A 17970-nucleotide genomic window follows, 5' to 3' on the forward strand; every position below is an offset into this window, starting at 1 on the left:
ATGATAAACTACATTACCCACAATCCCACCGCACGGTTGAGACGGAATCCATCCATGGCTTTAACCAGCCGATGCCGGCTCCGAGGTCGCAAGATCCCCATGGAGACGGAGTGCGGGAAAATAATGTCGTCCCGCTCGGACAGGTACATGAAACTGAGTGTTCAATTCTCTAAACAGAAATAATTTGTGATTTTTTAAAAAAAATTTTTAGTCTGCAGCAGCGTGTTGGGTCCTGTAATGTAGCGCTAACCACACTGACTCCCCCTCCTCCTCTATACAGAGCAAAGATATCCGACGTGTTTCGTCTCTAACGTTAATACTATTCATTTAAATCCCCTCTCTGTTAGTATGTTTTCATTAATTATACGATAAAGTGACTGGATGGTGAATGTAGATGCATAAAATGCGTTAAAACACGAAGCTTTCCAGGAGTAGGCGAGCTTGTGCGTCACAGGCTCCCTAATGAGAAACCACTAGAATATCCCTGTAATAAATCTTACAGTATTTTCAGTTTTTAGTCTGTAGTATTCATTGTTGTGATCAGAGACCATGGAGATTTTTAGGGGATTTTGTCCATTTTATACAGTCTATACTTTGAATTATACTTAATTATTTAATTATACTTTAAATTTGAAATAATTTAAAAATGTGTAAAAATTGGATTTCTCAATCTTTAATCTTCTCTTGATATTTCCCAGGCTGTCTGAGCAGTGGTGAAATGTACATTTATACAAGTACAGTGGTGGAAGAAGTATTTAAACCAATTACTTCATACTACATTATAAAAACACTCCATTCCAAGTAAATGGGTTAAATTCAAAATGTTATAGTAAAAGTACATAGTATTTGCAACAAAATATACTAAAAGTATCAAAATAAAAAATACTTTTTATGCAGCAGAATGACCAATGTTATCAATGTTAATAATCCAGGATTATTATATTATCAGATCATTATTGATGCATTAATATGAAGGCAGTGCTTTCCTGGTGCCGTTTGTTGAGGTGGGGCTACATTTGACTTATTTATTTAATGTTAGCTGGTTAAATCTATCATAAAGTATCATAAAATGATCATAAGTTTTGTATGTAACATCTTAATCTGCCAGGTAACTGTAGCTGTCAATTAAATGTAATGATATTTCTCTCTGAAATTTCAAAACTGTACTTAAGTAAGGAATTGATGTCTGAGTGGGGTCTGCAAATGTCTTAAATCCAAACGTTTATAATAAAATAACACAGAGTAAAGTAGAGCATCATTTAATTTGAGAAGCCTGAATTAGGGACTGTTTTCATTGACAGTTATCAAGATAGTTCCTGATTTATTTTTTTGTCCATCGTTTCAGCTCTAGATTAAACCATCAGACAGCACATCGCTTTGTCAGAATTAGAAAAACTTTTACTTGGGTAAAGTTTTGAATGCAGAACTTTTACTTATAATGGATTTTTATAATGAGGTTCTGCTACTTTTTTCTTTATCCAAGCTGAGAGTCTAAGATTAGAGGGTGTTGTATGTTGTACAGATTGTAAAGCCATTTTAGGCGAGTTTGAGACTTGAATCCTATAAAAATAAATTTGACTTCACTTCTGTTGACTAGAAGAAAAGAATTGCGCTACAATCAATGTTAAGAACTGCAGTTTCACTCAGCTCAGACAAGTTAAGAAAAGGCAGCTTCCAGACCAGGAACAGATACAGCTTACTAAATCTGAAATGATTAGTCGATTAATTGATATGTCTATCAAGAGAAAAAGAATCGTCCACTATTTAACTAAAGGATAATAGTTTAAATCTTTTTTTTTTCATGGAACGATGCTCGACATTATGTGATTCCAGCTTTTCTGTTTTATATCATTGTAAACGGAACAACAAGTTAAAACAAGACACCTGAAGGCTTCATCTTGGCTTCTGCGAAACTTTGATGGGCATTTTTCACAATTGTCCCAGGTGTATTCCCTGTCAGGACATGAGTATAGGCCTATATTGTAGTGTGTATGTCTGTGTGGTGTTTTAGTGTTGTCATGACTCTGCTGGATCACATTCAGTGAACTGAGAGGAAGGATCAGCAAAAGACATCCGTCCTGTACTCGCTCACAGGAGCATCTATTAATACCAGCCAAGCGGCTCTTTGCTGTCAGTGTTACAGTGATCCTCTTAGTGTCTGTCCCACACACACACACACACACACACACACAATCACAGAATGAGGGGGACGGAGAGAAAGGAGGACACATGATCAGTAGCATGGAGAGATGAGAGGAGGTCAGGTTTGTTTTGACTGTTAGGGCTCCACAGATACAGATGGAGTGAAAGCACAAACGGCTGTAATTTGCACACACGTTTACGACTTCGGCCGGCGTTACTACGTTGAGGGCTGTTGTTTTGGCGAGGTTGCCACGGTGACAGACGAGCTGGAGGGTAGAAGGTTGTCGTCTGAAGCAGACATGACTATGCTGGACTGTACAGGAGCCAGGATCTCTGGCTGTTGGTCCCTGAGGTCTGACCGCAGGTAAGATGTGCCTGTGTGCGCTGCTGTTTTCTCTCAGTGCAGGCGGGATGCCAGTGTTCCCCTCACAAAGTTCTCATACACACCGCGGATGTGTGTTTGTGTGTGTGTGTGAGCCATAAATAGTCTCTAAACAGGGTTTGTTGAGAGGTCAGAGGAAGTGCAGGATCTAGGTTAGTTTGCAGGGGTTTTGGTGTGTTTTGTTTGTGCTCAGTCTCGGAGGGCTGCCTGCAGTGTATCATTACTGAACAAGCACTTGAAACTGCATCAGCTGAATATGCAACAAACATTCATTAGTCCTCTCTTCCATTTATGCTTTGTCCCGTTTTGTGTGCATGTATGTAGTTGTGTCTCGTGTGAAACGAGCAGAGAGACTAATTCAATTTCTAATTGCTGCCAGTGGAAATGCAGGAGTCACTCAATGTGTCCTCAGAGAGTGTGACGCAAGAGCTAAGCTGACTTTAGTGTGTTACATAGTAAACAGGGGTGTGAGAGTCTAATCTCAATTACAGTGATCTAAGTAATCTAAGGTTAGAATATCATACAGCAGCATTAACACAGTGCAGGCAGTGGTTAAAGAGGTACTCAGATTGTTTACTTTAGTAAAAGTACTAATACTTTGACTTAAAAGAATACTTCATTACAAGTAAAATAAATTCAATGAAAATCTTACATTGCTTGGCCCCACTTGTCCCTGTGGAGGGAAAGGTCACTGCAAGTCAATATAAAGTTTGGGAATTTTTTGCTATGGCCGTCACAGTCACCGGACCTCAACCCTATGGGAGACTTTGACACCCAACATGTTAGACATCGCTCAATATCACCGTTATCAAAACACCAAGTGAGGGAAAAGCTTTTGGAAGAATGATGTTTCATCCCTCCAGTAGAGTTCATAGACTTGTTCAATCAATACCAAGGCACACTGAAGCACTGAAGCCCAATCAAACAGTATTCCCTATGTTTTGGATGTAAAATCTTAATTAGTAACTGCAGCTGTCAGATTGACTCAAGTAAACTACAAGTACCTCAGATTTGTACAGGAAAATACTTCAGTAAATTAATTCCACCACTACATCCGGCTTCCTTTACAAACCAGTAAAAACAGTAGAAACCATCAAGTAGTTAGTTTTATTCCTGAGCAGCTGGGTTTGACTTCACAGCAGGTTTAGCAGCTCAACAGTCACACACAACTTTGCGTTTGTGTAACTGGACAAAAATGTTTCCCTGTTGCTCTGCAGGTTTAAGGCTGAAGTTGCATCTCAACAGATTGTTTAGCTGTTTACTGCAGTGCTGTTTGAAATATGTTGCATCTTTTTCCTCTGAATACATTTATTTTCTTGCTTAAATGTCCTTTTCATTTATACACACATATGAAATATAAGAAGAATATATGATTCCACTACACCAAGCTGCTCTGTTTTCATACACTTTGGCTGCGTCGAGGAGCTCGGTGAGAGACTCCTCTGTGTGTTCAGGCTGTAACCTGTCCTGCTGTTTGCTGTTTTGCAGTGGGAGTGGGGAGGACTCGTTGGACCGGCTGCTGCCCCCCTCCGGGGCCCCTCGCAGGAAGAGCACTACCTTGCTGAGTAAAACTGAGCCTCCTCTGCTCCGCACAGGCACACGCACCATCTACACCGCTGGCCGACCTCCCTGGTATGACGAGCACGGAGCTCAGTCAAAAGAGGCCTTTGTCATCGGTACGACAGATGATGATGATGTTTTTACTTTCTTCTTTCACTACCTTCATGTAGAGTTGTGGCTCTGAGCTGCAGAGCCTGTTCTTGTGTCCCACTCTGTCTTATTATACCCATAAACACTTTACTGCGATTGCACATGCATACCGCCAGACAACATTAGACACACTCTGAAAAACAAACATAATGGGCCTTTGAAATGTGTGGCTCTGTGTGTGGATCTGCAGGGTTGTGTGGGGGCAGCGCCTCAGGGAAGACCACCGTGGCCAATAAGATCATTGAGGCTCTGGATGTGCCGTGGGTTGTGCTGTTGTCTATGGATTCTTTCTACAAGGTGAGAGTCATGCGTTTTAGTCTTTTTTTTTTTTTTTTTTTGTCTTATTTTATTTGATTCTTACCAATTATCTGTGGCCTCATTGTAGGAATATATGATCATTTTTGGGTCGAATGATTTGTTGATTTGAAAAGCAGGATTTCAATTAATGACAGAACCTCAAAGCAATCGTTACACTCCTGTCACAGGGCTGAGTTAATACGCGGCTATGGTAACACTTTAGATTACAGCCTGCAAATTACAGTGTGAATGTTTGGTGTATATAGGATATACCTCCTACAGTGTGCACCTACAGACATGTATAAGGAGGTAACAAATATGTATTCAGGACGGATCTAGAGACGATGATATGAACAGTAACAATGCCATGAAAAAGAGACAAACTGCACATAACATTTTCACTTAGTTAAAAAAAAAACTTAATCATAAACTTTAATATAAGTATACAGGTGGGAAAGAGTCCACCGTGCGATTCTTTTTTCTGTATGTTGTCCAATAAGCTTCAATTAAGTTTGTTTGTGAGTTAAAATTGTATTATTATGACAGTATGACATAATAGAAGATAAAAGCTTTATAAACCTTTTTAAAAATATTTAAAGACAAATGCTTAAGCTGCCCACACTCGCTTAAATACAATGTGGCGATGTAATGTGGGTCGACGAGTTTTTGGCTGTTTTTACTGTTTTGATTCACTCTCACTGCTCTCATAGTATCACAGCAGGCACTGTCCGCTGTCCACTACCTGCTCAGCAAACAGCAGACAGACACACTCAGAGACCAGCAGATGAACATAGTGGAGCATTTTGCAGCTAAAGAGCCAGATTTTCCTGTCAGGAGTTGATAAAGACCAAAAACAGAAGCTAAAGGAAGAGTGAATATTGGACTTAGATTCACCAGGCGGCAAGAAACACAACCACGAATGAAAGATAATGTTGCCCTTAAACTGGTGGATGTGTAGATAAGCAACATGTTTGCTAACATGTTCACAATAACAACTTAAGATGTGATGATATGTCAATGTTGTGTTCACAAATTGTTTCTGCTGCCTCCAAGTGGACAAAATAATAGTTTAATGATCATTTTAAAACATAAACATGACAGTTTTATATCTATAGCTGTAAAGCTGCCGCCTTCTTCCCAGCAACAATAATATACACCATATTTGTAATAATAAGAATAATAAGCACTCTGTATTTTTAAACTTTTTACAATGTAATTTCTGAAAATACATTTTTATGAACTTATCATGAATTTATAATATATAAATAAATTATACTATGGCTAATTTAATTACAACACTGTAGCCCTATTTTCCCCTTTTATCTGTTCTTGTTCTCTGGCTGTGCTCTGTAATTATTAAACAGTTTCAACATGCATACAAATAGTGAATCCACAAATGGAAATGAATGCAGAATATACAACAGAATATAATGAAATTAAACTTCTATTCTGATAATTTAACTATTTTCATGATTGAATATTAGTTTAAGTCTTTTTTCAAGCAAAAATGTAAAAAGAAAAAATCAGTTTTTCCTTTCAGCTTTTCTCTGTTTTACATCATTGTAAACTGAACATCTTTGGGTTTTGGACTGTGAGGACTCAGAGAAACTGGGATGGACATGTTTCACTATTTTCTGACATTTTTCAGACTAAATGATCAATTAATTGAGAAAATGAAAGGCAAATGAATCATTTGCTACAGACCTAAACGGCTGTTAGGAAAAGGAGGAAAAGCAGAGAAGATATTTTTTCTTTTGTCCTTAAAGAAATAGTTCAACATTTTGGGAACTATATACAGTATATATATATATATATATATATATATGTATCACTTACTTGCTAAGAGTTAGATGAGAAGATCGATACGAGTCCAGGCAACCAAGAGGAAATTGTTTTCAGATTTTGTTTCATATACAATGTGTTAATTAGCTTTAGAGGTGGTTTTTGAACTCTAGGGTGATCCAGGTTACCTGTTTCACCAAGCTAGGCTAATCACCTGCTGGCTGTAGCTCACAGACATGAGAGCCGTATCGATCTTCTTCATGTAACTCAGCATGTTTCCAAGAATGTCGAACTCTTCCTTCCAAATCTTCAAACATGTCTTATCAGTAACATCCTGTGAGTCTGAAATGTTAATCTGCTGTGTGTCACAGGTTCTATCTCCAGAGGAGCAGGCCCTGGCGGCAAGTAATGACTACAACTTCGATCATCCCGGGGCATTTGACTTTGAGCTGCTGGTTGCCACCCTCAGGAAGCTGAAGCAAGGCAAGAGTGTGAAGATCCCAGTGTATGATTTCACCACGCACGGACGACAGAAAGACTGGGTGAGCTGTTGTTGTTTTATCACAAAAAAAGTAGCCTGGTTTTTACAGAAAGGTCCTCAGGGAAAGGTTAAAGGAGCTATTTGTGAATTTTGCTATTGCTACATAGCCAACGTTAGCATCAACAGATGTTTACTTACCAGAAACGTTGTGAGCTCAGCATCAATTCTTTTACTCCCCAAGAGCTGTCTCCAGAGATGGAAAGCAACACCAATGTTAACTCTTGTCTTTTCTTCTCCTGTAGTAACAGTAACCAGCTACCCCCAACCCCTCTTGTCACTTTCCGATAGTGACTCACTGTAGCCTCCAATCTGCCCTGAAGATATAGCGCTGCTCAGAGGACGTATAATAACCTTTTTGTAAGCGACAATCACCACCACCCGCTCCGAGCAAGAAACCACATTCGGCGGCAGAGAAAACTTACAAATAGCCTGTTTAAATATGCACCATGTAAAGAAAGTAGAAGAGCGAAATGACGCAGCTGCATTCAGCTTTTTCTGTAAACATGTTTTTCTCTAGTAAACATGTTTCTCAGAGTGACATTCTGCAGCTTTAATCTTATAAAAACTAAACTGACTGTTCATGGAGTTATGTTCTGCTCTTGGTTTTTCCTTTTCTCCCCTTTATGCAGAAAAATGTGTATGGTGCCAGCGTAATCATATTTGAAGGAATTATGTCTTTTGCAGACAAAGAGCTTCTTCAGGTGAGGCAAAATGTTTTCTTTTCTTTTTTTGAAGAATTCTTGAGTGAACTAATCACCAGCAGGTATTGTTTGAGCAGCTGCTTTGTTGAAGTGAATGTTATTGAACCGTTCAGGGGTGTTTGCTCTTCCCACCTGCAGCTCCTGGATATGAAAATCTTTGTGGACACAGACTCAGACATTCGGCTGGTCCGCCGGCTCCGCAGGGACATCACAGAGCGTGGACGAGACATTGAAGGCGTCATCAAGCAGTACAACAAGTTTGTGAAGCCAGCCTTTGAGCAGTACATTGAGCCGACCATGAGGCTGGCTGATATCGTTGTGCCAAGAGGTGGGAAAGCCAGACTTTCTCATTTGGCATTTTTGTCACTTTCTCTCACAGAAACACACCAGCGACACCGCCAAATGTCTCTTTATTGTTTTTCTCTCCAAGGTGGTGGGAATATGGTGGCCATCGATCTTATAGTCCAGCATGTTCACAGCCAGCTGGAGGAGGTGAGTGGGCAAAACGCTGACTGTACAGCAGAGGGTGGCGCCACCATGTGTCCAAAAGCTGTAACATAGAGACAGAAAGAGAAACTCCCAACTGTTTGTACAATAACCTGCTTCAAGCTAAAATGAAATCAGAGCTTCTCAAACTTTAACTGCTCCTGTGTTACATAAACAAAGGCTGGTGATATTCTATATTCATCATACTGTCATAAACCTCATCATTTCTCTGTGCAGATTAAAAACACACTCGGGAAGGGATTCGGTAGCATTTTATCGAATGTGAATCCTGTTCTGAATCCCTGTTGAACTTAAATCCCTCATTGAACCCCTATTTCCTCTCTTTATTTCACACTGTACAAACCTAAACCACAGAGATTCTGCTGTGATGAAAGGCTGTAGGGCTTTCAACCCATATAATTTGTCACTTATCTCTGACATTCATTAACTCTTCCTCACTCATTTTCCCTTTTGCTGGAAAATGGCAAAAGGAAAATGGCAAAATGACTTTTGCTCCTCGCTGACGCCGTAGATGTTCAAGGAAAAACAACATATTGGAAAATAAATTTTATTCTACTTTATCTTTCATCAAATATCAATTTCTGCATGTACGAGACACTGTGGGTCACAGATTATTGTGTAACACTGTCAACGTCGTCTAAGGCAGAGAACTCACCCCTCTCAAGTTGTCAAAAATGCCTTTTGAAGTTCTTACTTTAACATGTTAGATGGTGGATACATATTTAAGCAAGGCTCTTATTCCCCTTGTTGTTGTGAGTACTCACCTGCAAATACTACATTTCAGTCACTTGGATGATTTCAATGAAATGTATCTGCGCTTTGGAACATTTCAGACATGGATTTCCACCTTGTTCAGTCAGTCTGTCAGTCATGTCTCACTGTTTGTATATGGCACCGGTGTTGTCATCTTTGTAGTTGCCTGTAGTGTCACAGAGAGGCCAAACTATCAAAGAGAACTTGCAATTGAAGGATTCAATAAAGGATTCATTGGCACCTGAGCTTAACAAATCCAGGCACTTTACCAAACTGAAACAAGATCCAAAATGGAACGAGCTAATGGAAACCGTTCCTATGCATGAGTGAGCCACACTGTTGCACCGCCTGACATATTCCTTTATTATCACGAACACACACTGTCCAGTTTGCTTTGATCTACCGCCTGCTGGTGAAAATACTACTCCAAATCCACAGCTGAATATAGTCTCCAACAAATGCACCGTTTCCTCCTGTTTGAGTGATGATTGCTATAAATTACAGTGCCCAGTTGTTTTAGGATGTTGTTTAACCCTTTTTTTTTTTTTTTTAAATCTTTATCTAAATTTATCTTCAGCAGCATTAACAGCCAGGTTGGGGAAATCTGAAAGCATTAAGAGACTTATGTTTATAGGATTTGCTAACAATAACAGCAATATAGAATATCATCAAAAACCTTTTTCCTTCTGACTATCTCCATTTTTTTTTACCCCATTTCATTGTCTTTCTCTTACCCTCTCTTTATGCAGCGTGAGCTCAGTGTCAGGTATGCTGATACATGTTTTGACTTTGCCTTCTGTGGCTTTGGATCACTAATTGTTACTGTACGCTCCTTCACGCTCTCTCTGGTCTGTCTTTCTGTGTTTAGTGACTTGGTCTTAATGGTAACTCTCTGCCATCTTAAATCTAAAGTCAGACTGCTCCATTTCTCCAATGGCAGAGCAGAGTAACAGAGTATAAGACCTCTTGATCTGAACCACCTCCTCTTGGTCTCAGGGCTCTCCTGGCCTCCGCTCAGCAGACTCAGCCGCCGCTGCCCCAGACGCTCAGTGTGTTGGAGAGTACGCCGCAGGTCAGAGGCCTGCACACCATCATCAGGTACTGGCCTGTGCTCGTGGGCAGCTTTGTGTCCTTGTAACTGTGCATACAAAATGAATTTTAAAACATTTCATTTTTGCTCTACCGCAGGAACAAAGACACCAGTCGAGACGAGTTTATCTTCTACTCAAAGAGATTAATGCGGCTTCTCATAGAACATGCACTCACATTTCTACCATCTCAGGTACTTCAATCACAAAGTGAACATTCAAGCGGCGATAACCAATGTTTTTATATTAACAACTGAACTATCACCAGACTCTGCAGTTTCCCTCAGTTCGACAGAGCTTTAAAGCGTCCTTCAGGTCATTGTTTTGGTTTTCGGGCCCGTAACTTTACTGTTTTGGTTCAGCCTCACAGCTCTCATCACTGTTGGTTTTGGCTGTAGCAGGCAGCCACCAAACAGCCAACAGACAAAGTTAGCATCTAGCTAGTTAAGGCAGTGTCACTTTTAGGAGATAAAGAGGCAGATATTTCCCTCAGGAGTCAGCTGAGACCAAAAACAGAGCTACAATTCAAATGTATGATAATGTTGCTCCGTAACTGCTGGATGTGTAAATAAGCAACTTTTTGCTGCCACATCAACTTAAAAGGTGATGATATGCGTTCACAGCTTGTTTCCACTGCCCCCAAGTGGCCATAAATTCAGTTATTGCAGGTTTGAAGTACCATTTTTTTAGACCATTAAATACAAATCATCTTTATATTATTTATTTACATGCCAACCATATGTTTGTGGAATTAACAACCTTTCAGACAGCCATCAGTTTTAGTTTCTTCCAGTATAGTTTCAAAATCAGCTTACAGAGACATGAGCCTCACGCTATTTTCAAAGTGTAATTATTCGTAGATTCAAGCGTCAGTGGGAAACTACAGATGGGTAACATGAATAACCTGAATAAATGAGTGGAGGAACTGAACCAATGCAGATGCTTCTCCACAGGTGTACTGCATGATACAATAAAACAATTTGTGGCATGTAAATGCTGAGCAGACCCAGCTGATTCTGATTATGTATCAAGATGCCAAGAGGAAGAGAGCTAAGTGACTCTGAAAGGGGGTTCATTCTTGAGACATGGATGGCCGGAGCGTCAGTCACAATGACCGCTCCACTGACTGGTGTTTCAATAACAGTGACTGAGGTGACATCTGCATTAAGATCTATGGCGACAGTAAATGTGGTCGGACATTGAGGTCGACAGCGCACATTTGATGAAGAGCAACTCTTCCTCAGGTGCCTGAGAGTGTCAATACAGGACGTGATGAGACTGTGTTTGCAACAACAGTCTGTTGACAGTTACACAGAGAGGGATATTATAGCTGGGTTGCTGTCTATAAACCCCTCATTACGAAGATGAACACACATTTGAGACTTCAGTTGTGCAAAACCAGAGGCACTGGTCTACAGAGATATGGTCAGATGAGTCATCCTTCCCCACATTCTCCACAAGTGGGCGTGTGCATGTGTGGCGACACCAAGAGAGCGGCGCAGGCCTGAATGCTTGGCCTTTATGGTGGGGGGCTTCTGAGGCTTGGTTATGCTGTGGGGGGTGTTTTTCTGGCAGGTTTGGGTCCACCTGTGCCAATAGAGGGAAGAGTCACAGCAAATCAATGTGAAGTTGTTCTGAGTGATCACCTTCATCCTATGATGAAACATTTCTAACCTGAGAGGATGAAAATGTCCCTACCCATACCTAAAATAAATAGAGGTGACTAAACGCTCACAGTGAGGGAGAACCTGTGCTCTCTCAAGCAATGTTCAAGTCTCTGCAAGTTGACTTTTATAGCAAGCTGACATTAACCGAAACCACTGGCTGCCTGGAAAGTATCATATAAAAAATTCTTAGTAATGAATGTGCTAAAGCAAACAAGCTGCAATTTTTGTGGTGAATTTTGGTGCAATAATACAGCAGCTGTGTTGTGTATATACTACAGAAAAGTCTCCCACATTCACAAGAGAAAGTTCAGTATATCCAAACAAAAACATGCACAGATAACACAGATGTATTTACTCTTTTGTGTGTCAGCATCTGTGGGTGAAGTGTGAATGTGTAATAAAATAATGCCTCCTCTGTATCCTCTAACAGCCGTGTGTCGTTCAGACTCCACAGGGACATGAATACGAGGGCCGTAGTGACAACGGGAGAGGGGTGAGTGATGTTCTTGTTTTACAAGGTCTTGTTAACTTCCAGTCGAGTGTGTCCTCAGTGTTTCTGTCATCACGCTTGCTCCGCTGCCTCGTCTCCACAGATCACCGGTGTGTCCATCCTGCGGGCAGGAGAGACCATGGAGCCCGCCCTTAGAGCCGTGTGCAAGGACGTTCGCATCGGCAAGATCCTCATCCAGACCAACCTCGACTCAGGCGAACCAGAGGTAGATAAAATGGGTCACTTAGTACCAAATATCCTTAACATAACTGTCCTCCAGATGCTCATTTATTGACACTTTTCACAACATTGGATCGTGTCTAAAAATCACATTGAATCAAATCACCTCAGACAAAAGATGAAAATATTTTTGATTGTTTTCTTGTTTTTTTTTTTTTTAATTCTTCCACATGATGTGTGTCTCCGTGGTAACTACCCTTCCTGCCTTTGTAACCATGGTAACCTGTCTCCTCCTCTCTGGCCTTGCCAGCTGCATTACCTGCGTCTGCCCAAAGACATCAGTGAAGATCATGTCATCCTAATGGACAGCACAGTCTCCACCGGCGCTGCTGCCATGATGGCAGTGCGAGTCCTATTGGTGGGTGGAGATTAACATCATTATTCTTCAGTAAGACAACAGTAGGACCCCTCTCCTCTTCGTCAGTGACATGTTTTTTTTTTTTTTTTTTTGTCTGTCATGGTGAGGTTTGATTAGCACCTCTTCTGCAAAGAGAAATGTCAAATCATTTCTTCCCTTTGCTTTCCACTTACTGATTATCCTCCTGGTAACGAGCAGGTATTAACAGCTGTTGATGTGTGTGTGGCTGAGCAGGATCACGAAGTGCAAGAGGATAAGATCGTGTTGGTGTCGCTGTTGATGGCAGAGCTCGGGGTGCACTCTGTGGCCTACGCCTTCCCGCAGGTCAAAATCATCACCAGCGCTGTGGACAAGAGTCTGGACGATTCTTTACATGTAATTCCTGGTATCGGTAAGCCAACGACTCCACATCCTCACTCTATTTATAACTGTACTGTGAAATCAGAAGGCATGTGTCACACACTTTGTTCAAAGCAGAACTTATTTTCCTCTCAACCTTTGAAGAATTGTAATAACAGGTGATGTACTATAACTTCAGTTCTTAAGACGTTTTCAGTTCATACCGCTGTCCTCAGCAAATAAAAAAGTCCACGGTCTTTGCAGCAGATAAAAGATAATAAACATCTGTGTTTCAAGCTGACAGATTTCATTTCGTGTCTCAGCAGATTCTAATTTTATGCTTGTGTCACTTTTGATTTGAAGTGAACACTCCTCTGGATACTGTAACTAAACAGCACTATGTACATAATAGATAGACCAGTCTCTAAACCTTACTTGCAAACATTAAGATGAATATTAGTGTAGAATGTTAAACCAATTAATTATTTTGTTTGTGAATCAATCACAAAAGTAAAAGTTTTAGTTAACTATCACTTCCAACCTTTGCAGCTTTAACTTTTAATGTCTATTAGTTGTGATTTTATTGTTTCCTTCAGTGCCTAACCCTAACTCATACACAGTAGCTCTGAGTCCACTGTTGTGTGTTTTCAGGGGACTTTGGGGACCGGTATTTTGGGACAGACGGGTCCGATGGTTGGAGTGATGAGGAGGACCCGGAGCAGCCGTCATACTGACACAAACATCTGTGAGATCTTTGACAGAAAATACAAGCACTACTTGAAAACCTCTGTTATTGTGCATCCTCTTCAGGCATAGACAAGCAAAAAACACTGTTCTATTCACTTTTTGTGTTCTGTACATGAAGTTTTGTACTCTTATACAACGGATGAGTCTCGGTCAAGTTGTATGCATGAGAGATATTTTGCTCTATTTACAACTGAGAGTTCGTCATAAATATTTTCATACTCAGAGGGTCACAGAGGTGAAACAGTGCCATTACCTTGAGGTGCAATAATGCAACAACATTATTATGATTATACTAAATTATTTCACCCAGCACTGGGTTGCACCAGTTGTTCAAAAATCCAGTTCTTAGTGAGTGATAACTAGCTACAAACACAAGGCACAAACACAAGATACAGCCAAGGCTGATGGGATTTTATTAGTTCTTAAAGATAAAAATATTGACCCTAATGATGAATCAAAATGAAAAAGGGAATCGCCAAAGTTGATAATGTTCATCTTCAGGGATTAATAGCAATCGGTGCAGTGGTTGTTGAGATGTTTCACTAAAAGACAAAAATGTCCACCTCATGGTGGCGCTAGAGGAAAAGTCAACAAACCATCAACCAACCAACTGACTAACAAACTGACATCTGTAAAGCCATGATTCTAGCATGCCTTAAAAAAGTTTAAAAGGGCCAAGTCATATGTTGAACTTTAATGCCAATCAGTGATTGACTTTGTTTTATTATTATTTGCACACATATATGTGTTTTAGAATTAACAGTATTTATGCAGTTTAAAATGAGATTACACCAGACTGATGTTATATCTTATTTAGTCTAACATTACTTTTACTCCTCATCTAAACGGCTCATATTAGAAAGCTAATGCTGCTTTTGTGATTTGGTTCATTTAGCTGCACAACAGTAAACATTCAGTAGCAACTTATCTCTGAATAAGAAGTAGTTTGTATGTTGCAAATTAAGTGATTCGTAAATCTCCACTCAACAGGAAAAAGAGGCACAACTTAGGAAATGGGTTAAAAGTCTATTTCATTCATTCATTCTTGATTTTTTTTTTATTATTCAAATGGTTAGAAAAGAGAGTGGAGATTATAGAAAAAGCTTCAGAATAGCAGCAAGTGCTGTTAAATGGCCTTCTATGTTTTTCAGAGGTTTTACTTTTTGAGGAATCAGTAGAGAAGCTGTGCGACTTGAATGTAATGTTAATACACACGGGTTGTAAACTGGGGCTATTACTACGCTAGGTTTGGATTTTCTGAATAGCTGGTGCACTCTGCTCATGAACATGCTCTGATACAAATGAACTACTTTATTCTGCTCTCAACACTTTTTTAATGTAATGTACGTAACTCACATCTAAAGTAGAAGAGTTGTCAGAAGTTTTATAGTAAACATACAGTATATTGCAAAAGGAAATTATTGTCATCAAAATCTTGCAGGTTTACACATTTACCACAGGTGAAGCAGCCCAGTGAGTATGTTGTAAATCTTAAATTCAGGGTATGAGCATTCATCTTGGAGATTAAATTTAGTTTTCATTCATCACTGCCTCTTTCTACTTCCACTGGAAAAATGACATCTGCCCATTATGTTGTATATCTGGACTGATCATCAAGGTGTGAGGACGTCATGGACGGTCACATGCTCACTTAAGAATATTTTCCGTGCTCCTCTGACTCTCAGGGTTCAGACACAGGCCACTTTGGATCCCTCTTTAATGCACTTCAAAACCTGAGGGGGTCAGTATAGCTCACATCTAGCTTTCTCTCTGTGTGATTTATAGCGTGTCCCTCTGAGAAATCTGTGTGTCTTTACAGTACAGAAGAATGCATACACACTCACCTGAAACACCTCCATTTGCACAAGTTGAACTGTTGATTTAATGTCATGAATGGCAGTTTTGCAGAAATGGAAACATCCTTGTGTGGTTCATGATTTTAACTGAATGATGTGATGCAGAATCCAGTGTGGTTACCTGCTTAGTTATAAACATGTAAGATAATGATAACAATGTCATTTCAGGGTTACAAACTGTGCAGTAAAAACCTCGAGCCTCCCAGTTTTCCCTCCCTCTTGTGTTCAATATGTTTACTCTAAACACGCCTCGTGATCCCCCTTTATGAGACACTGGTTGGTATTGACATGATTCTCCAGCCTGTTTGTGACCTCATGCTCAGTTATTATCTCTTCTGTCTCTCCGCTCCTGTGTCTTTTCTCTGTCATGTACCTTCAATGAATCCGACAGCCTCATTCATGTATTTATTCAGTCATTCATTCTCCACACAGTGAGATTAACACATCACATTAGCTGTGGATGTTGTATCATCCTCACACCTACAGTATCTCCTGCTCCTACACGTTTGTTTTGGGCTCTTTTTTTTTATGTGAGATAGCTCCTCACTGAGAGGGTGACACTGTGATCACGGATGTCATACGACACACGCTGTATTCTCCAAGACAGCAGAAGACTCGCTCGCCCATGTGACTACTGCCTCAAGGTTAACCTGTTACCATGGAGACAAGCCCGCCAATGAAAATTCAGCAGACGGTTGCGATGTTGACTGCAAGCTTTTTGTTTTAAGGGGTGACCTATTTTTTTTTTTTTTTTTTTTCTCCCACCCCCCCCGTCCACAGCTACTCAGACGCAGACCCCGCTACTCTGGCACATGTGCACGTGCATGCAGACATTCACACAGATAAAAGAAACATGGGAAGGCCACTCAGACACACACACACACACACACATGCACATACACACTGATACTCCATGTGAAATGAGGTTGTAAGATTGTACACAAAAGAAGCAGCCTTAGATATAAAAATAATATAAGAAAATCAGACACTTTTCTTAATTTGACCCAAAGAATATAAGTATATAAATATGATTTTTCTTTCCTCTGATTGGACTGAAGACATAAATCTACAGGCAGCTTTTGAGATCGGAAGAAAAGGTTTAAACTAAAAAAAGAGTCTTTGTTACCGCTGTAGTAGATGGCAAAGTGAACTCTTAGGCTTAAAAGAAGTTCATCACCAGCGTCACCCAGCGAATTCTGCTTTCTCTCCATTTTAATAACTGAGACTATGAGATAAAACATATTTTTTTAAAGTGCCACTTTATTACAAAAGTATAAACTTGACTGACATTTCATGAATAGTAATCTTGATATAAAACATTACAATCTTTTGCACTTAGCACTTAATTACACGCTTTTCGAGTACAAGACCCTGTAGTCTGAATAGCAAACACACAACATTAGCTGCCACATTTAACTTAGCTGGGTTTCTCCAAAAAAAAAAAGAGAGAAAAAAAAAAAAAAAAACACACCGTAGCTTCATGGCTTCAAAAAACAACAAACAAAATACACTGAAATTTACATTGCAGCTGTTTTGCAGTTTGTGTCACAAGAGAAGTCATTCCAAAACACAATTAAACATAATAGAAAAAGATAGATTTCTTGACACTGATGATATATTTATTATTCTTTCTCTTTTGTAATGTACATACACGTTGCATCAACATACAGTATAATCACATTGTTTGCTGGGGATATTTGGTCAAATGAACTCATCCTCATATTGTCCAGGATTTGGATGTAATTTGTGTGTGTGTGTGTGTGTGTGTGTGTGTGTGTCTGTGTGTGTGTGTGTGTGTTATCCTCTGCTGCTTATCGAACCCTTTGCTTCACATTTTTGTCATTTCTGCAATATTTTCAACACTGATAACAGAGAGAGGAGAGAGAGTATTCATCGATGGAGTGATGACGAGACATGACATTTGCTAATACACATCAGTTCTACTTTAGCTTTCCGAGCTGCACTATGGTGAAACCCAAGCAGATTCATATGACCACAAGGCAGGGACTATGAAGATGAACGCTCCACAGATATGAGTGAGGACTGAGCAGAGGGGAGGGGTGAGGGAGGTGGGGGGGCTGTGTGGGGCGGTTGAGTGGACTGTCTCCACGTTTTAGGACTCGAGCAGTTCTCTTTAGTCTTGTTTCGTGTGTGTGTGTGTGTGTGTGTGTGTGTGTGTGTGTGTGTGTGTGTGTGTGTGTGTGTGTGTGTGTGTGTGTGTGTTGCACAGTGCAGGAGGAGGGAAAATTAACACTCCTCTCTGCTGCACAGAGTCCCACTGAGCCAAAGACAACCTTCATCTAACTGGCTTTGTGCTCTACAGAGAAATAAAGCAACACACTGAAAAAAAAAAACAACCAACGACAATAG

The 17970-nt window shown here is 40.1% G+C and overlaps 1 protein-coding gene across 2 annotated transcripts; it reads left to right on the plus strand.

Annotated features, from left to right (window-relative positions):
* Window positions 1–64: 64 nt before the first annotated feature.
* Window positions 65–14146, plus strand: LOC111234924 (uridine-cytidine kinase-like 1). Of its 2 annotated transcripts, XM_022763142.1 has the most exons (15): window positions 65–143; window positions 4013–4200; window positions 4425–4531; window positions 6685–6855; window positions 7484–7555; window positions 7694–7883; window positions 7986–8047; window positions 9565–9581; window positions 9812–9913; window positions 10004–10097; window positions 12001–12063; window positions 12164–12286; window positions 12551–12658; window positions 12893–13049; window positions 13649–14146. In XM_022763142.1, the coding sequence occupies exons 1-15, from the start codon at window positions 100–102 to the stop codon at window positions 13729–13731; spliced, it is 1581 nt and encodes a 526-aa protein (XP_022618863.1). In that variant the 5' UTR covers window positions 65–99; the 3' UTR covers window positions 13732–14146. The 2 variants fall into 2 exon arrangements, with proteins under 2 accessions (XP_022618863.1, XP_022618864.1); XM_022763143.1 differs by lacking the exons at window positions 65–143; window positions 13649–14146 and adding an exon at window positions 2359–2506 and having other exon boundaries at window positions 12551–12688; window positions 12893–12941.
* Window positions 14147–17970: the final 3824 nt, after the last annotated feature.

The sequence above is a fragment of the Seriola dumerili genome, unplaced genomic scaffold, assembly GCF_002260705.1.
Source record: "Seriola dumerili isolate Sdu_G_001 unplaced genomic scaffold, Sdu_1.0 BDQW01000468.1, whole genome shotgun sequence".
In the NCBI taxonomy this organism is placed as follows: Eukaryota; Metazoa; Chordata; class Actinopteri; order Carangiformes; family Carangidae; genus Seriola; species Seriola dumerili.